General features: G+C 44.3%; 1 protein-coding gene across 20 annotated transcripts in view; it reads left to right on the top strand.

Annotated features, from left to right (window-relative positions):
- The window catches only part of RERE (arginine-glutamic acid dipeptide repeats), a 467,189-nt gene that overhangs the window by 391,355 nt on the left and 55,007 nt on the right, over positions 1-20,827 (top strand). For 14 of the 20 annotated variants that reach the window (XM_063631886.1, XM_055262461.2, XM_063631890.1 and 11 more), the window contains one exon: positions 4,883-4,963. In XM_063631886.1, coding sequence (XP_063487956.1) covers positions 4,883-4,963 — 81 coding nt within the window. Of the gene's footprint in view, positions 1-3,402; positions 3,498-3,549; positions 3,754-3,859; positions 4,133-4,199; positions 4,527-4,882; positions 4,964-20,827 lie in introns of those variants that run through there. The other 6 variants (XM_063631896.1, XM_063631899.1, XM_055262470.2 and 3 more) reach the window with 6 other exon arrangements.

Consider the following 20,827-nt stretch of genomic DNA (forward strand, 5'->3'; position numbering starts at 1 on the left):
TTTCCATAGAGAAGTAACAGTACAGGCCACATGAAGCTTTTACTTCCTTTTTTTTTTTTTTTTTTAAGTGGGGCCAAGAGTGCTTTGCTCTTCATAGCATTGTATTGACATACATTGACAGCTGTGGTAGGTCTGTGTTCACCACCAGATGTCAAATTCCTATTTCTGGAAGTAATTAGTTTGAGATACCTGTGAAACGTTCAAGTTGAGTGTTCCCAGTGGACTTGGACCATAGATTTAGTCTTAGAAATACCAGTGACAATCTCGAAAGATATTTAGAGCCAAGGGAACAGTGGCGATCATGTGGGGAGAAGATGTATATAGCAGAAAGCCTTAGGACAAAGCTCTGGGGAGACTCCAGCATTTAGAGGTTGAGTAGAGAATTAGGCCGAGTGGTATGAGCAAAACTAGCAGAGTTTGGCATCATAAAGCAAGAGGTCAGCTCTGTTAGGAGAGTTCAAAATGGACCTTCTGGCTTTCAACAGTCCATTTCCACTGTGACCACCCTAGCCCAGGCCCTCAGCATCTCATGGTTGGTTTCACTTTTCCAGGTGCGGTGACTCACACCTGTAATCTCAACACTTTGGGAGGCCAAAGCGGGAGGATTGCTTGAGGCCAGGAGTTTGAGACCAGCCTGGGCAATATAGTGAGACCTCATCGTTAATAAATAAATAATTTTTAAAGGAGGCAAAAAATGTTGTGAGCATCAACTGCCTAGTGTTATATGGAGGCACTAGGTGTAAGATGTAATTCTTTTAAGTTTATGGACTTTTTGGGTAAGCAGGCCTTATACAAATAAATAAATGAATGAGAGAGTAACTGGACATCTGGTTTCATTTGAGAGTAGGAGAGATTTTGAGGTGAACCTGGAGATGCCTTACCCAGATTCTGGAGTTGAGACAGAGGTCCCAGTGTGGGCCAGTTAGCATTACTGGATGTCTGGCTGGAAAGGTGGGCAGGGCCAGGATCCTGGAGGGCTTGAATTCAGGGCTAAGGAGTGTAAACACTGTCCTGCAGAGACCACCATGCTGTTATTAGGTAGGGGCTAAGGGCCAGATAAGGTGGGACTCAGGATGAAATCTATAGTTTGGAAAAATTCCTTGGCAGAGGCTTTTAAATGGCTGGGTGGGGGAGATGGTTAATAGGCTGGTTATTAGGAAAGAGAGATAAAGGTCTGGCCTGGGACTGCCACTAGCATGGGCAGGAAAGGAGGGCGTTGAAAGACACTTTTTTTTTTTTTTTTTTTGAGACGGAGTCTCACTCTGTCGCCCAGGCTGGAGTGCAGTGGCACACTTTCGGCTCACTGCAAGCTCCGCCTCCCGGGTTCACGCCATTCTCCTGCCTCAGCCTCCCCAGTGGCTGGGACTACAGGCGCCCACCACCATGCCCAGCTAATTTTTTATATTTTTAGTAGAGACGGGTTTCACTGTGTTAGCCAGGATGGTCTTGATCTCCTGGTCCGCCCGCCTCAGCCTCCCGAAGTGCTAGGATTACAGGCATGAGCCACCGCGCCCGGCCAAAAGACACTTCTTAGGAAGAATACTGAGGACTTTATGATGTGATGTTGGACCCGAGAAGAGGAAAGTAGAGTCATAGAAAATGATAACAGAAGATAGTTACGACTGTAGACGTCTGCCTGCATTTTACAGAGTGTGGCTCTGAGGATTTGAGGGGGCTTAGTTTGAATTCTGGCTTTGTCTCTGAGGAGTTGATCTAGTTACCTGTCTGTGACTCAGCTTCCTTGTCTGTAAAATGGGGATAATAATTGTACTTCCTTCTTAGGTTGTAAAGATTTCGAATTAATATATATGAGGCTCCTGGCATATAGTAGGTACTTAGTAACTATTGATTGAATGGATGATGTTCAAAGGATTGCATCACAATAAATGGAAGAAACAGGATCTGAATTTGTTTGTCCAACTCTGCCACATTACCCTGATGTTCCAGAGTCAGCCTTTCTCACATGCTGCCTTCATTGTGTAGGCCTCTTTTACTGGACCTGTTAGATGTCAGTTGACATCAAGCCCACATTCAGATTGCATGGGCCTGGCGTTCCACAGCCTGGCTCACTCCAGATTGCCCGCCCCAAGTCTGTGTAGACTGTCTCCCATAACCCACCTCCCATTCTCCACCTCTGACCTTCACTGAGGGCCTGGTCACCAAGCCACCTCCCACCTCTGCAATAGTTGCCCACCCCTCGTGATCTGGCTGATGTCACTGCCTTGGCGAAGGCATTCTGAACTACTACAGACCACTGCAGTCTAGCCTTCTTGGGTCCCTTGCTGCACTGATGAGCTGCACCTCACTTCTTTATGCTTGGCCAGATAACATCTCAGAATGTTCTGTAATGACTTCACACATATTTATCTTACCTGCAAAAATGAATCACAGTTCAATAAAGGTCCAGGGCAACCTTTATTATCTTCCTAGACCCCTCTCAGCTAGGTGTTCAGTAAATAACTGAATACTTGAAGAATGGATTAAGTAAGCGGCAGGAATTCTGATGACTGAGGTGGAGTGTACCAGTAGTTCAGGTCCTCATCTCATACCTGAACTGTGTCACCAGCCTCTTTAAATGGTCTGTCCCTAATCTACACTTAGGCCACACTGCCACTGGCACGGTCCTCATCCATTCTTTTCATGGAAAGCTCCAGCTTCAGCCTTTCTGCCAGCCTACAATTAGGAACTCTTCGTGCGGCCTGAAGGGCTCTCTGCAACCCGATCCTTGCCTGCCTCTTTCGTCTTATCTGCTGGCACTCCATTCTGCACACCCTGTCCTCCTTGCAGTTCCCAGAATGTTCTCTGTGCCTTTTCCTGGCTAACTTCTGCTGGAAGCCCTGCAGGAGCCCACCTGGCAGGCTCACACTCTTCCTTGTCACTTCCTCTAAGACATCAGCAAGCAGAGTAAGTTGCTTCCTCTTCCTAGCTCCACCCACCACCCTTTGTTCCTCTGCTGCTTTTCTTGCAGGCCCTAGGACTGGTTTGTTTACCTGGCTGCCTTCCTGGGCAGACTGCAGCTCCTTGAGGGCAGGGCCATCTTTCCCTGCCGTCTCTCCCGGTGATACGCTGTGTGCTCACAGCGTAGGATGCCTGTTGATCATATAAACGATACTTTTGTCAAGTAACGAAGGTCACTCCTCCTCACCAGAGGAGAGCTTGCTGCTTTCTTGTGCCTTGAGAGATTTTCCCTTCGAACTGTATGAATTATATTGAAAATTGACAATGATGAGTCATAGCTCAGCAAGGGTGAAATTCAAAAACGCAAAGCCTCCAGTACTGGAATAGGAGGTTGCAGACTGGTCTTAAAAGGCTAAGTCTGGCCCTTCACTGAATCCGCCTGGCGGGTCTCAAATACAGGGAGTGGGAGGGACCCTCTGCCCGGTGGGCAGGTGATTTATTGGCTGGGAAGCTTCCGCGGTGATTTAGTTGTGAAGCGGCGCCCGGGGAAGTGCAGGCTAATGCCTGGGCCGGCAGGGAGCGGCCGCCCACAATCGCGGGTCGGAAGGGACGGCGGGGGGCGTCGGGGCCAGCTCCCCATTTCGCAGCTGAGGCGGGGCGGGGGCGGAGGGCGTGCGGCCGGGGTGCTGCCGACCTCGGCCATCCAGAACGTGGGCTGGAGACCCAGCAGCCTGGGAAGGGCCCCAGCCCCGTGGGCGCCGTCTCCCCACGCTTGCTGCGGTAGGGAGGAAGTTTCTGTGCTTTGCCGCCTTGATATTCTCCTGTCCGGAAGGAGGACACAGATTCCAGCGCCAGGTGCCCTGGAGGCTCCGGCCTCGGGGTGGGGGTCGGGTCGGGGGCGGGGCCGGGGCCGGGGCGCGGGGACCCGGCTGGCGGGCAGGAGGGCGGCGGCGATCCAGGCCGCCTTTTGCAGCCGCCCGCGGCCGCGCCGGGCTCTGCGCGCCGCGCTCCTGCCTCCTCCCCCGTCGGCGGCGGCCCCAGCCCCGCGCCCCCCGGGCCCCGCGCCGCGCGGCCCCGCCGCGGTCACACGCCGAACCACCCGCGGCCGCCTCCGCCCTGCGCTTTGTGGAGCCGGAGCCCAGTGACAGGCGACGGCCTCTTGCCGCCCCGGACCCCGGGCGCTTACCTGTGGCTGCTGGGGTCGGCCGCCCGGGACCGGGCTGGGAGCCCCGAGGTGGGGGCTCGGAGCCAGGAGCTGCCCCCACCGGGGCGGGGAGGGGTGCTCGGGAGGCATGGGACAAAGTGAAAGTCTCCGGGCTGGCGTTGGGGACGAGTCTGAGACTGCTGCGAAAATGGATGGGGGCGGCGAGTGGCGTCGGGAGGGCGGAAGGGGTGCTGGTTATTCTCTGGTGGCTCGGAGTGGCTTTTAACGACGGACGGCGGGGCAGGCCCGCTGGCTTTCATGGTGGGCTTCTGTGATACTGGTGCCTTCCGGTGCCTCCTGGCAAATTCTTTGGATTAAGGAAAGCGGCCTTTTAACCCCCTAGGGTTCCATTCTGGAGAAGAGTCACCAGGTTTGGTTCTGTTCCCCCTTTCTGTTCGACACTTCTGGGAAGCTTGGTTCTCAGGTGGGAAAGCAGTTGTGTTTTATTAAAACATGGAGCATATTTATACCTTCGTGCACCAGAATGTGCCTGGTGGCAGAGGGGACAAATTGCTTCTTAGCCTCAGATGCAGGACGTCCTTCTCTTAAACGCGCTGCCCTGCCTGGTGGGTGGGATTGGGGTTCTGATGAAGGTAGTTGGGGCCTGCCCTGGCCAGTGGGTCCCAGCGGAGCAGCTGACATACTCTCCCAGCCTCGTCAGTATTCCCTAGCTGAGACTTATTTTGTGGTTGTTATTCTGCTGATTGTAGATATCTTTGCTTTGCTGACATCCTGTTTTGGTTTTGGTTTTTACATCCCATTTGTTTCTTTTTATCACAGAAACGCTTCGTTAAGGGACTCAGGCAGTACGGGAAGAACTTCTTCAGAATTAGAAAGGAGCTGCTTCCCAATAAGGAAACAGTGAGTACAATTGGACTTTATGTAACTTGATTTTTTCCTCTTTGCTCCTGCTGCCTTTCCACATTTGATCTTATGAAATGGTTTGCTTTAACCCTGCGCTGTGCTCAGACTCGGGCTGGCCTCCAGAATTCTCTCCGTTTTACTCCCTTGACTTTTAATTTGAGTTCATGATTTTTAGATAGTAAAGTGACAGATTATGCTTATCCGCCTGGAGAACATAGACTTCTGTTGTAACTCTAAGAACAGAAAGGTCTTTGGGAACAGAGGGTTAGTTGTGGGGGAAGGATTGTTGGAGAGTTAACATCAAATTTTAAACATAGTGGCTGGAATAGGAAATAGCATTTTATCACTAGTTTGAATTTGGTAATTGGCAGAAATCATCAACCAAACCAGAGGTTTGTAGCTTATTATACTTTGAATTCTGGGAGATTTTTTCCATTTTTCAATGTTGCTCTGTTTTGAAGAGGAGTTTTAAGTCTTTAATATTCTAGCCCTAAAAGTTTGCACTTTCCACTGGACAGATATACAGGGGATCTTATAAATTGCTTAAATGGAGTTTTACAAAAAACTACTTTGTATTTCACAAAGCTGGGGGTCAGAGCTGACACATATGCCCGATAAACGTGAGGTGGAAGGATTTGCTGAGGAAAATACAGAGTGAAATTATATGAAGAGAATGCGGGGAAGGGATTCATTCTCATTTCCCTATAGTTGCCTCCCTCCCCATCTCCTTCCCTGGTGGTGTAGAGGCAGATGGGGAGAGAGTCTTCCCTCTGGCTAGGCCACGGGATAGGGCAGATGGGATGGGGTTGGATCAGCCACTCTACTGTCTGAGGGCGAAGGGAGGACTCATTAACCAGAAACACTCTTCAGGACTTTGGGAGGAGTGATCCATGTTTAATCTGCCTAGACATTGAGCTGCCTTTTTAGGGAGTGGAGGTGGGAGATGGATGGAAGAATATCTACTATAAAAGTATGCGGATAATTTGGGTTTTTTGGTTTAGTTTTTTAATTGGGTGTTGTTTACTGATTTCCTCTTGTTTAATTCTGTCTTTTTAAAAATGAGCTGTTTTTCTGGACACTTACTATATAGTACCTCAAGGACAGTGATAACTCATGGGGAAGAAGGGTTTTGTGATTTCAAGTATAGTCTTGTATATATAAATGGATGATTTACATCAGTCAATGACAATTAAATTGAAGTATTATGCATCTCATATGCTAGGATGGATTATACTGAGAATGGTAAAAAACAGAGAGAGAAACCTGTTTATAAACATTAAACTAAGATGTATTATGATGCCAATCTATATAATCAACTTATTTCTTACCCTTCCCAGAACAGGTTAGAGTTATTTAATATGGGATATTGAGATACATATTTTAAGTTTTCTGGGGATTTCAGTGACTTGAAGTTTGATATGATTAAAAATTAAAATGCCTTTGCCCAAGTGTGGGAAGTTTGGTTTGGCTGAGTAGAAAAGAGATCAGTGAGTAGATTTCTCCTGATCGCTCAGATTGTAGCTTCTCAAGTTCTGTCTCTGCTCTGCTAAAAGTTGCAAACCATGAAGAATTTGATACAGAAGTATCTTGACAATTATTTCATCTTTCAGTTTTAAAAAATAAATTTATAATTGCAAGATTAAGCATTAAATCTAAAATCTACCGTCTGGCATTTGGAAATGCTGGGTAATTTTACTTAGTGTTTTATCTCCGTAGTGGAAGCAGATGTGAGTAACCTTTAACCTAGTTAAGTTCTTCTACTCTGTTTTTCTTTTTGCTCTATTGTCCCTTCTTATTGATGACATGTGACTCCGTAAATAAATAGCCTTTTTTCTCCTTCAGAGGCATTCTCAGTACACCAACCTTTTGAGCTAGTTCTCTGGTTGTCTTTTCCACTAGCCTCTTTCCTGAGACCTTTCCCCATCACTCCTCCGCCTTCACAGTTTCCCACCTGTAGCTCTTCTCCCTTCTCTAGCACCCAGCAGTCTTCCTATTTCCAAAGTCTTCATCAGTCACCATCATTGGAACTAATGAGAGAGTTGTTTGCAGCAATGGAGGATTTATTATGCCTGACATTTGCTAAATATTCGTAGTGTCCTTGCTGTCTTTTGCATTGCACTGGAGGAGTTTGGTAGTAGGGTAAATCTATAAGTATTATAATGAGCTGGGAGAGGCACTCATCTTGTATTTTCTTATTTTCTCTAGTTATCAACATGGCCAAGCTAATCATTCACAGCCCACAGGGAGGGGAGGGCAGAGGTCATTTTTTACTTTTTGCTGCAGAAGATGAAATTTGCATGTACCAGTGTTGTTGATTCAAAACTTGCTGGGTAGAATTCTTATAGTCATGCCCCTTTTGATAGCAAATCCCTCTAACATAGATACTTCTCATATTCTGTCTCTCTCTCTCTCTTTTTTTTAATGAGACAAAACTAACTCTGTTGCCCTGGCTGGTCTCAAGTGATCCCGAATAGCTGGGATTACAGGTGCGCGCTACCATGCCTGGCTTACATTTTCTTCTGTCTACCAGAATTATTAACTCATTTCTTTGCTATTCTCAAGTGACTTGAAACTTCAGAAGGGTGTCAGCATCCAAAAGAACATGCCTGATTGGGCATTGGTGCAAGGGTCAGCAGACCTGTGTTCTATTCTTGGCTTTACTGGTAACTATAGTACTTGATGATCTCTTTTTAACTCAGTCTGCCTTGAGCTGTTCATTGGAAAGCTCAGGTCAAATCTTGACAACACTGGGAAGTTATTTTCTGTAAAATGGTGTTTCTCTGCATGAAAATTGTGTAGGTACTGTGGTCGTTATAAAATGCCTGTACATCATTACTTGTTGCAGTGCCTGAGAATGAAGTGATGATTCTTGCCTTCTCTGCTACTTACTTGCTCTGGGACCTTAGGCAGATTATTCATCCCCTCTGTCCTTTAATTTCTGTGTTTGTAAAATGGGGTGATAATTCCTACCCTTTTGATTATTTTGAGAATTTAAATGAGATAATGTTTGTAAAGAGTACATAAAAATACTTGGAAATGATTGTTCTTTCTATCTACCTTAAATACTACATAAGGTGGTAGCTAAATGCTTTGAAGAGTACAGAATTCCTTTCTGCTTGTAAATATACTGAGCCTGTATAAAAAGAAGTTACCTGTTTTTCATTAATCTGTCTTGCCAAAAACTTGGAGGGCAGCGCCTAGTTAACAGCCTCTGTCTTGAAGCTTTGTTGAGACCTCATTCTTACCAGTTCATTCATGCGGTTATAGCAGAGAAGGGTTCCTGGTGGGCATAGACGTAAACAGCTTTCCTAGCTCTTCTGGTTTCTGGTGTTTATTACACAGGAGCTAAATCTGGCTTTTCTCTGAACACTGCTGCCCACTGAAGTGGGAATAGTGGCTGTGATTGCGGAAAACCCAACTGTTTATAGAGGCTTAGTTGAATGGGTATTACGTGTTAACCTCAGGGTACCCAAGAGAATAACTACAAGTCAAATCTTTTAGTGTCATGGTTGTGCAAATATCCTATAGTTTATTATACTTTTTCCCATTCTCTGTTTCTCCGTAACCATTTACCTCCCCTCAATATGCTTATAAAGTATATAATTAGTAGGTGAAATGTAGTCAGGAATACGGGTGGAGCATTTTAGATTCACCTTGGCTGTATACCTCTTCTCTGCCAAGCCACTGTTTGTCATAAACCACATCAGAGTCTTAAGTGTTAGTATATTTGTATAAGTCACAGAGCATCTGGTGTCTGAACTTTTGGGAGGACAGTTGGAGAACTAGGCCTCTTGATTCTGCTTTGAGCCCTGCCACTTATTGTTGGATAGATGGATGGTACATGACCTTTGATGTTAAGGTAATGCCTGAAAAAATAGGAGGCCTAATAGAGAATCTTAATTACCTAAAGGTGAATCCATGTTATGAATAACACAAAATCGTGGATGATCCAAAAATAATTTTTTGTTTGATTTTTCTATACATTGCAGTTTTCTTCAAAATCGTGAGATAATTATTCAAGCAGTGGTGACATATCTCTTCTCTGAGGACATATCGGTTATTTGAACCAAAGACTTTTTGTGTCTGGCACCTGGATGATTGTCCTTTGAATCCTGGCCCTTGTTTATAGCTGTGTCTCCTATTACTTAGACAAATTCAGCTGGGACTGGGTCGTAGTCCAGGAGCACTTCCTCAGTGACCTGCCATTGCTTGTCTCCGATGCAACTAAGATTGGTGAGAAGACAATGTGATCTGCCCCAGCTTGGTAGCCAAGAGGTGTTCCCAAAGTGTTAGCCCCTGGAGAGAGATGGAAGGTGACAGGGGACATGCTTTGGCTGTCTTTCTCATCTCTTTCTTTTTATTTTTGAGCACCTAGCCCAGTGAAGATTAAGCTTGTGTCATTTGTAATCCCAGTTGGTGGTGCGTTGATACTTACTATACCAGAAATCATTCACTTGCCATTATCAGAAAATTTTGCATATAGTTCAACTTTTTAAAGTTCTGGGTACCTACTGAGCCCTGCAATGGGTAGGGTATCTATAAAGGGAAGCAAGGTGCCATCCCTGCCCTGCAAGGAGCCAGCATGACATTTACATACCTGCCATGCTTGGTAGAATGTGCTGAGGGCCCTGGTGGGTGGAGGTTCAGGCCCCACAAAGTGAGCACAGAGGCTCCTAGAAAGCTAATTGGAGGGGCGGTGTTTGAACTGGGCTTTGAAGGAAGGATTCATTTTTGACAGGCCCTGGTTGGGAGGGTACAGGAAAAGCAACTTTCCAGCCATAGGAAATACTATGAACAAAGGCATGGAGACAGGAAATTGCAAAACGTGCCCAGCAAGTACATGAGTGTGGTTGGAAAGCAAGTTGCATAAGCGGATGCAGTAGAACTTAGGCCCAAATTATAGCTGCAGGGTAGATTTTGGGGGGACCTAGAACTCCCTCCAAAGAATGTGTATGAGTGAGTGTGGGGATGGGACCCATTTAAGGCTTTTAAGAAGAGAAGTGAGGGCTGTGCTACCATAGTATGTATAGGATGGGACCAAAGAGGAGGCTCTTCTCATAATTTAGTCTTGTAGGAAGACAGATGGGGAGTTGAAAGTTCAAAGTTAATGGGAAGGGAAGCCTGCCTTCTATCTTCATTGTCTCTATTGGAAATGTGTCACTGTTTTAATGGCACCAAGGGCCAGTGAAAGGGCAGCCAGTTTTGATGTTTTTAACTTTAAGTAATGGGATGAAAGATATTAGAGATTTACATTTTTAATTTAGGCCGGGCGTGGTGGCTCAAGCCTGTAATCTCAGCACTTTGGGAGGCTGAGGCGGGCGGATCACGAGGTCAGGAGATTGAGACCACCTTGGCTAACACGGTGAAACCCCGTCTCTACTAAAAATACAAAAAATTAGCCAGGCGTGTTGGCGGGCGCCTGTAGTCCCAGCTACTCGGGAGGCTGAGGCAGGAGAATAGCGTGAACCCGGGAGGCGGAGCTTGCAGTGAGCCAAGATCGCGCCACTGCACTCCAGCCTGGAGGACAGAGCGAGACTCCGTCTCAAAAAAAAAAATTAATTAAATAAATTTTTAATTTAATAAATAACATGAAAAGCATCTTTCTCAACCACATTTCTGGGAATGAATTCTATTAAATATGTACGTAACTACTGGCCATTAACTGTACTTTTTTCTTCAGGCAAGATATCATTTGCATAGACCATATTCCTGCAGCAGAGAATAGATGCTATTGAGAAAGGGCTTTGAGACTGAGTAATCAAGTTTCTGTTAATATTAAGAGGTTAAAAATGATTCTAGCATTCAATATGAGCTTCCAGCCTGAAGTTTTATTTAACTTCAGATTATAACCTTAAATAAACAATTTTACTAGCCTTATTAATGCTTAATCTAATGTTACATAACAAAGTATGGACTTCCTTAGTCGGCTGATGCTGCTGAGAGTGTGCAAATGTGTCACGGCCACATACCAGTACATTAGAAGATCTCTGTTTTTAAACCTTGTCCCTCTTCTACAAACGTTGTCTATCCTCACCGCTCACAGTGTGCTCCTCAGGCCGGCACTCTCATCACTGTCATTAAAATGGAAGATTCTCAGGCCCTATCCTTGTCTCTTGAGCCAGAATTTGCATTTAAATGGACCCCCCAGAGGATTCCAAAGTACAGTAAAGTTTAGGAAGCACTGCTATTTACAGTAATGCAGACTTGCAGAATTCTGAGCCTACATAGTATATCATTCTTAAAATGATACTGTCTTTATTCTGTTAAAATTGTAAAGTTTCACTATTAGGGCTTGATTTTGTTTTTCTAATTATTGCAAAATATTTCAAACATCAAAGTATCTGGGCTTATTTCCACTGTCAATAATAGGATGTCTTTTTTTTTTTTTTTTTTTTTTTTTTTTTTTGAGACGGAGTCTCGCTCTGTCGCCCAGGCTGGAGTGCAATTATGCAATCTCAGCTCACTGCAAGCTCCGCGTCCTGGGTTCACGCCATTCTCCTGCCTCAGCCTCCCGAGTAGCTGGGACTACAGGCGCCCGCCACCACGCCTGGCTAATTTTTTGTATTTTTGGTAGAGATGGGGTTTCACCGTGTTAACCAGGATGGTCTCGATCTCCTGACCTCGTGATCCGCCCGCCTCGGCCTCCCAAAGTGCTGGGATTATAAGCGTGAGCCACCACGCCTGACCTCGAGCCAGGACTTCTTAATATAGTTTTCTTCTCAATTCCCACTCCCATTTTTTCCTAGAAACATGATTGTAACTCCTGTCTTACTTTATACAGAAACTCTTGTTCTCTTTACCTTGTGGCATGCAGTCTGAGTTAGACCTTGCCAGATTCTGTTTCAGTTTCTAATAAGCCTTTTTATGTGTAAGGATGGCCTTCTCGTTAACTGAAGTTTACATAGTGTTAAAGGTTTAATACCACAGTGTTTTCGGGCATTGCTTTCTTTTATTTGCATTCCTTATGTATGAAAAAGAAATATAAGTTATTTGAGGGGCTGGCAAGATGGGTAAGAGGAAAGACATTTATGTGCCATACTGTTTTTCTTAATAATTTGTGCTCACATAGATATAAACAGTTGGAATTTTCCATTTGAGGCCAAAGTGATTGCCAGTAGAAACAGGCACTGCATTTTGGCAGTAAGTACTGTGATCCTATAGCTATTCCTGTGCTGAGAGTTTGTTCCCATTAAAATGGAGCAGAGGCTTGAATCTATTAATTGTGATAGTCTGAACTATAGGGATATTTGCCTGGGTAGTGGTCCAGTTTTAGTGAGGGTAATCTATGAGAGACTGGCTGATATTCCCTTGTGTGAGTGAAGTACGTAAGAGACTTTTGGTGCTGATGTTGGAAAGAAAAGGAGGTATTAAAAAATTAGGTGACTTTTTAAACCGAGGGCCTTGGACAGTTGCTGTTCTCAGTGTAAGCAGCCTGACCTTGGCGTTATCCTACATATGAAAACTAGTGGGAATGGCATGAGAATGCTTTAATTATTTGAAATGTATTACTTATAGAAACTGCACTCAAATGAAGTATGCTTGGGGCTTTTAAAGTGTTATTGAACAAAATGTTGCTTGCAGGGATTTATTTGCTGTTGGTATTTGCTAACCTATATTTCTTATGATTTGGCTGTGTCTTGGTTACCTGGATGACTTTTAGATAGAGACATTTATGACTTTGAAGCCTAAATAGTCTCCACCATTTTATTAGCTAGTAAAACAAATGGAAGGTTTGAAGTGGTCTTTAGAAAGACTTACAAGTTGTGGTTACTGTGGTTAATAGTCAATGGATTTATCCACTTGGAGCTTATATTTTATATCATACATTCTTTTTTAGCCTTGTAAGATCTATTCTGACTTTGAAAACTAGTTTGCTGATATTTTAAAAATATATCTATCTAGTCTGTTAGGAAACCAACATTAAAACTAAGTTTCAAAATGTATCTGAAATTATAATCCTTGAATAACTAGTTCATTTTTAATCTTATTTGAAACTATACCCTTGAGTAATGCTTAGGAAAATAGAGTAAAAATTAATAGTATTGTTTTGAAAAGTAAAGCAAAGCATTAACCTCAGTCTCAGTCTCAGCTGCTCAACATGGGAAAGGCATCCCCCTACTCCCAGTTAAGATTTTTTTTTTCCTGTCATGTATAATTTGAAAACCATTAATTGTGTTAGGTAAATAGGAAAAGCAAACAGGAGAAACCTTCCTTTGGGATACCAGAATTGCATTAAGCTAAGTTTTCTGAGATGTTTAATTTTTCAATTAGTTTCAGTATTAATGGTCCATGTTTCTTCCCCCCAACCCGACCCCCCTACTTTGGAAATACAATTCTTTGTTCTGCTCAAGTGTCTTAAATCCTTCTTCTGAATCCTCTCAATTGTGGTATCATAATCCCCAGGATTTGACTACTGAAATGTTATTTATTTATTTAGAGACGGAATCTCCCTCTGTTGCCCAGGCTGGAGTGCAGTGGTGCGATCTCAGCCAACTGCAACCTCCGCCTCCTGGGTTCAGGCGATTCTCCTGCCTCAGCCTCCTGAGTAGCTGGGACTACAGGCATGCGCCACCATGCCTAGCTAAGTTTTGTATTTTTAGTAGAGTTATAGTAGAGATGGGGTTTCACCATGTTGGCCAGGATGGTCTTGATCTCTTGACCTCGTGATTCACCCGCCTCAGCCTCCCAAAGTGCTGGGATTACAGGCGTGAGCCACCGCGCCCGGCCAACTATTGAAATGTCTAAACTATCCCAGTTGACAAAGTTGGGATTTTGGGGGAGCTTTTGGTAACCCCAGGCCTGTGCTGTCTAGGATGGGATGTCTGAGGTGAATAAGGGTGCTTACCTTCATGGCCCCTAGTGAAGGGGCCAGGTGGGCCAGGGGTCTTCTCTGAAAGGTATCTGAGTTCCCTCATTTCTTTTTTTTTTTTTTTTTTTTTGAGATGGAGTTTCACTCTTGTTGCCCAGGCTGGAGTGCAATGGCACAGTCTCAGCTCACCACAACCTCCGTCTCCCGGGTTCAAGCGATTCTCCTCCCTCTTCCTCCCAAGTGGCTAGGATTATAGGCATGTGCCACCACGCCTGGCTAATGTTGTATTTTTAGTAGAGATGAGGTTTCACTGTGTTGGCCAGGCTGGTCTCGAACTCCCGACCTCAGGTGATCCACCCACCTTGGCCTCCCAAAGTGCTGGGATCACAGGCGTGAGCCATGGTGCCCTGCTAAAGTTCCCCCATTTCTAACGGTCTTGCTGGGGCTGCCTCTGCCCCTCCTCAGGCTGGTTACTGTTACACAAAGGGCCCATTTCATCTCAGCAGAGTTGGGTTTTGTTCTACCCTCTTAAAATTAAGATTGGCCAGGTACAGTGGCTCATGTCTGTAATCCCAGCACTTTGGGAGGTTGAGATGGGAGGATCACTTGAGCCCAGGAGTTCAAGTCTAGCCTAGGCAACATGGTGAAACCCCATCTCTACAAAAAATACAAAAAATTAGCTGGGTATGGTGACGCGCACCTGTAGTTACAGCTACTCGGGAGGCTGAGGTGAGAGGATCACTTAAGCCCAGGAGGTCAAGGCTGCAGTGAGCCAAGATCACGCTGCTGTGCTCCAGCCTGGGCAACAGAGTGAGACTCTGTCTCAAAAACAACAACAAAAAACAAAAATAAAATTTATTTTATTTTTGTCTTGGACTTGACTCTGATTCCTCTTTTCCATGCGTTTTTATTCTGTATACATGTGTGCATGAATGCATATATGTATTTATATAGAATATAAAGCCTTCTGGGCAGGGACCTCATTTTAATACCTCTTTATGGCACCCTTAGAGTCCTGTAACAGGCCTTACTTATTATTTGCTTAAAATGAAATATGTGTGTGTGTTCACACATGTATAAATAATGGGTTAGAAATACATTGTAACCATGGGTAGATAATTAATGGTCCTAAGACATGAAAACTCTTCATTGTTTTTAAAGGAACATTTTCCTCATCTTTTGCTCTTCAGTATGAGCAAAATCTAACAGACCAAAGGAAAAAAAATCCGTCAACAGTCATAGGAAGCTTACAAAGCTTCAGAGATCTGACACCGCCAAAGCTTCTCCACCTGATATGCTTTGAAATGCTCTTTTAAGACCAGTTTGAAACCTGGATATCCCAGGCCTTAGACTTTGTGTAATAGACAGAAAACCCCTGTGAACTCTACTGTCCCAGGACAATGGGACTAGGACTTGGGGTTCACTGTGCCACACTGGTCCTTCCTGTTCTGTTTATCGTATGCAGTAAATCAAGTCTCCTGTTTGCACAGCGGTTCTGTGTTCTAGATTATTTGTAAGATTGAAATCCATTGTTTATTTTTCTCAGCAGGTTTATTGAGCCAGTCAAGAATAAAATACTGTCTTAAGCAGTAGAGTAAGCCATTAGCCAATTGCAACTTGGCTTCAAATTAATCCCTAAAGGGTGTGCACATGAACACACACACTTTGTATGTCCCACATACATGTGTGTACTGGAGGTGAGAGCCAGGGGAGGTGGAGGAGTTTTAGTGGTGCCAGATCTCTGCAGCTTTGTAAGCTTCCTATGACTGTTGACGGATATTTTTTCCTTTTAGTCTGTTAGTGAGTCATCATCATATGCTATTTTATTATCTTGAAAACAGTCTGTGGAATTTTTTATCCCATGTCTTTGCTGTACGAGTGAACCACCACTGAGGGTGTTGGGAGCAATATTAAGCTGGAGACTTTCTTCAGTGATGCTTCGCTTATGTGTTTGCAGCTGCTGCCATTGTCGCTTTGTTCTCATGTGCAGGAGTTGGATTTTTGTGATTGTTGTTTGGCAAGAAATATTAATAGTAACTTTTGCGTGTTTGATTATTTTCGGGGCTGGAGCAGCATCTATCCACCACCTTTGCAACATAGTGATTATTGACTTAGTTACAGGGCTTCTAAGATCAGAACTCGGTTCTTCTTCCCATAAGTGCTCTGTTTTGGAAATGTGCTAATGAGACACATTGAATTAGGTCAGAGGTTTGTGGCCTTAAGTTGTCGAGGGAAGTGTTTTCATTTGGAGAGAATCTGTAATTTGTGGAACAATAGGAAGAATAATTAAGTTCTAAAGGAAATAGGCCCGATGAATCTGTATACATGGCTAGTTTCGCAAAGTAAAGCACAGAGCCGGTGAACTGGGGGCAAACTACACGTTTTGGATAATGTGAGGCTAAAAAGAAAAACCCTAAAACTTTTAAATAAATTTCTAAAAGCCAAAACCTTTTAGTATATTTAATTTACTGGCTTAAAACTATAAATATTATAGTTTTAATAATTTTGTAGATCAGGAATTTAGGTGGGACTCAGCTGGCCATTTGTTTCCATGTCGTGTGTCCAAAGCCCACTCTGTAGTATCACCTGGTAGATGGGTTGACCTGGAAGGTCCAAGATGGCTTCCCTTGTGTGTCTGCCACCTTACTGGGGATGGGTGGGAAGCTGGCTTATCTGGGGCTATTAACCAGAATACTGGCATTTGTTCTGTCCTCTGGGGTGAATTTGCCCATCAAAACTTGAAGTTCTAGCAGGGCAGGGTAGATGCTCCTGCTATAGTCCCAACTACCTGGGAGGCTGAGGCAGGAGAATATCTTGAGTCCAACCCGGGCAAGCTAGCAAGACCCCATCTCTTAAAAAAAAAAAAAAGAAGACTTGAAGCCCTTGTTTCTTTTGATCATATAAATCTATCAGGTGACTCAGGAGAAAAGTCTGTGTGCCTCTGTGCATTTTATGGCCACCAGATGAGTTGAAGGATGTAATGCTTCTTTATGTAGTAATTTTGTATTTTTATTAAGATGTCCATGTTTACGAATAGGAATACCCATTTGTCCAGTATATCTTAGACTCATACAAAAGTGTACTATTTTCTTTTGTACAGTACTCTGTTCTAGTTACTATTTCTCCAAATGCTACATACCTTACTGGGCATGTCTATAAATACTTACATGTGTTGCAACATTTTTCTGGTAATCTGTTATTTGGGATGTTTAACTAGATGGTGTAAATGTAAAATGCTCCTAGTTTATTCCTAATGCTAGTCAATCATCAAGCACTTACTGAGCTTATTGAGCATGGGGAGAAAAATAGTGAGCTGCAGTTGTGCTCCCTGGGGATGTCTGACTGGCTACCACAGTGCATGTTGGAGGGAAACCAAGTGCCGAACAATGTCGTGTGGATATTAAGTAGGAATGGGAGGATGAAGGCTTGGGGAGTCTTGTGCATCCTGGAAGATTTACACTTGGGGCTTCAAGCTCTTTGAAGGATGGATGTTTTCAATGTTAAAACTTGTTTGAAAGCCCTTGCCGAAGGAAGTTCTTGAAGTGGCTTTCTTGTCTGTTGAGGTATTTCTCACTACCTGAATCTTCTACAGCATTCCTGCGGAGTGGGGACATTGAACCCATTAAATGAAGCCATTGTGGTTTTGAACAGTTCCATTTTTCGGGCCGCCTTCCTTTTATTATGCTGAAATCTGCATCACTTCACCTTCCATGCATTGTTCTGATCTCGTCCCTTGGAGACTTAGAGAATTATTGCCATAACATCTTCATATGGGCCTGTGTAGTTGGCACACCGCCTGCCTGGGCTTCTGGCTACAGGCTGCTCAAGCCTCTGCTTCCTGCAACAGCCATTCTGGGTGAGGTCTTGTGGACCTTTATCATTCGACCCTTTGTAAAACTTGATGTCTACAAAGAGGAGAAAGTGGTAACAATGGCCCCAGCGGTGTTCCCCAGCCAGGGCGGCCCCCCTCCCCTGTCAAGCCCTCCTTCACCCAGCAGGCAGGCAGGTATGCATGCATGTGTGTTAACTCAGTGCCTCCTGGGTGTGCATCAGTGCACAGTTCCTAGACTAACATAAAGTCACATATAGGTTGTGTTTGTTATGTTGAGTTGAGCATGTCTTTATCCCAGCTCTCATTTCCCACAATGAGAAAGCATTAATATTCAGATTTAGTAAAAAAAAAAAAAAAAAAATTGCCTGATTGAATAGTGCATACCCAGGCACCGTTAATTACACCATTTTGACACTTAGAATGGACCTGAGCAAAGATTTCCAGTGCCAAAGCACAGCATCATCATGCATGAAATAGTAGGCTCTTTGCTCCTGGGAGAGGGACCATTAGTTTTGATCATGTCCCCAGGCCCTCACCAGGAACTTGTCCATGCTGATCATCTTAGCACCAGTTAATTTCTCAACCCATTCCTACATGTTTTGATAAACTGTGGCTAAAGATTAAGATAGCAACCATTTAGCAGACATATGCCGTCATGAGTGTGCTGCTTTTGTTTCAAATCAGCTGTGGAAGAAAGAAAAGCTCGAATAACAGAGTTCTCCCTTTTGCCCCCTCATAAATAAACAAAAATTCTGGAAATGGGCTGTTCACAGACTGGCCTAGGAGCCCTAGATTTTAAGGTAAAATCATTGCTTTGGTATTTGCTGTCAGTCCAAATTGGACTTTCTGCTTTTCATTGAGCTTTCCCCCCTGCTTCTCTTCCTCTCCCCAAAACAGTGCTGCTCACAGGAACTGTATCCCCACAGAAGTGTGGGCAGTTATCCTTTTCTCTCTGCGGCCTCATGCGGTTGTTAGAACAAGCTAATTCCATCTGAGTAGGTAGTATAGCTTTTCATTCTGTTTACTATTGCTGGGTAACAGGAGAGCAAGGGCAGAAGGTATGGTAGATAGCTCAGCTTTACAACCATTGTCGGGGCTAAACATGAATCCTCAGGAATCCGGTTGGCCATTCCTCTTCTCAAACGCTGTACTCCCTCTGCTGGTTTTGAGACAACTGATATTTCCTTAAGAAGTGTGAGGCTCTGCCTTCAAAACGGCACAGTCTCTTTTCCCCAGATCTGCAACTGTGTGTGTGCAACACACACAAAGAAGACAGTTCTTTCTGGCTGTGGGGAAATGATTTCAGTTCTTGGGCAAGGATGGCAAGGAATAAATGTAGAAGAAATTCCTTTCTGATACCATTCTCCTACCTCACATCCTATCCCTAAATCATTGCAGGACATTTAGACTTGTTTGGGGGACCCCCAAACACAGCATTCTCAGGCATTGTATTCACTTCTACTTGTTTTCTTTGACCACCACCACCCCCTGCCCCAGGCCCAGCCTCCGCCTCCCCGCATCACGGCAGGAGTCATTTTTTATAGCACACATAACCTTTACACCAAAAGGAAAAAGTGCATTGCTTATAACAAAATGAATCTCTTTTCTGCTTTTATTTTGAAAAGTCCTCCCTGTTGTTTAATGTGGAGGATATTCGTGCTGAAAGCCTGTTCCAAGTAGGCATTTCTGCGTCCCAGAGGAACTTTTGATTTATTTCCTTAACTCTGCCCTCCTTTCTCTGTGGTTCAGAAACCTTTAATGATCTGTGAAGCTCAGAGACTTCAGTGCGAAACAGTAGTCGTTTTAAGAACCCCTCCCACTATATAAAAGGCCTGCCAGTTTCCACATGCTGGGTTTTTGACTCCCTGAAAGGCTGACCTCTTACAAATTTTGGTTGTACAGCAGGGCATCCTGGGTTGGGGCCTTGATAATGCTTTTGTGAAATCTTTTTTCCTCCTCCTCTTGCTCTCTTTGAAAGTTGTAATGAAAATTCCGGGCTCTTGGCCAGCCTGTGGGATGTGATACAGTAGAAATGTTTCTGGTGCCCTTTGTTACTACTCGGCTTTGATTAGGTTTATTTCCCGTAAGCTTGATTTTGCTAGGCCTCCCCCAACCCCCCTTTTTTTTAATGGCTGAGGAGGTTAACTTAGCCAAGGTTAAGCGTTTTATTATGCAGGCTGCTTCAACCTAGTAGAGTCACTTTGGCCAGGCTTTTGTGGCAGAGATAGGCAAGGGGAAGCTATGTTTTCCCTCCATGTTTGCATTTCTTCCTCCCAAGGCTGCCTTTTACTTTTAATGCCAGCGTTCATAGGAGGTAACAAGCTAGGTAAGCTGTGTTGGTTTCCCGTTTCTTTACTCAGAATGTTCCAGGAAACCATTGTACAACTTGTCTTGAGATTTTGTTAGTCAAGGTAAAAATCATGGTAGACCTCTCTTTAGGGTTTCTGCCAGGTGGAGGGCGAGGCCTTGAGAGCCACAGTTAACAGCAACACGCCTTTGATCCTCCCTGTGGTTCTCTGTTTCAAAAGAAAGAATTGGTTGCAGCTTTAAAAAGGTTGTTCAATACTGCTTTGACCTTGTATTTATAGCTCTTTCGCCCTTGCAATTAAGAACATTTTATAGACATCAACTCAGCAGTCATCCCCATAAGTCTATGAGGGCTGCCAGTATCATTCCACATGCACAGGTGGAGAAACTGAGGCACGGTGATACTAAAAATGGCACCCTCACAGGTCTTGTGCAGGTCATGGGGTGAGGATGAGCCAAGAACTAGGGCCTTGAGAGGTAGGCTTCCCCCACAGAACCTCTGTGGTAAGTGCTTGCATTTGGGACAAGGTTTGCTTTTTATAGAAAAAAAAAAAGTGGGATTTTATTATCATAGAAATTCTTTATTCACAGTAGGATTCCTTGGCCAACTTATAAAGTATAAATATATGTGCTTCCTTTGTATCCTAGAGCTGTTGAGATGCGAACTGTCTCATAAGGTAGCAAAAAGCACTGTGATGGAAGCTTCCGTTTGATCGGTGTCCTGGAATCTGCTCCATCCCCTTCTCTAGGCAGCAATATGATCCTGCTTCCTTCTGGGTTTAGGTCCTGGGAGCCTGTCACAATTCTGTCACACAAAAAGAGAATTCTGTAATGACCAGCACAGCTGTATCATTTCAACGTTCTTTGCTAAAAATGTGCAGCTCACCAAACAGTTGGCCACTGAGAGAGCCTG

Source organism: Symphalangus syndactylus, chromosome 22 (genome assembly GCF_028878055.3).
Source record: "Symphalangus syndactylus isolate Jambi chromosome 22, NHGRI_mSymSyn1-v2.1_pri, whole genome shotgun sequence".
NCBI lineage: Eukaryota > Metazoa > Chordata > Mammalia > Primates > Hylobatidae > Symphalangus > Symphalangus syndactylus.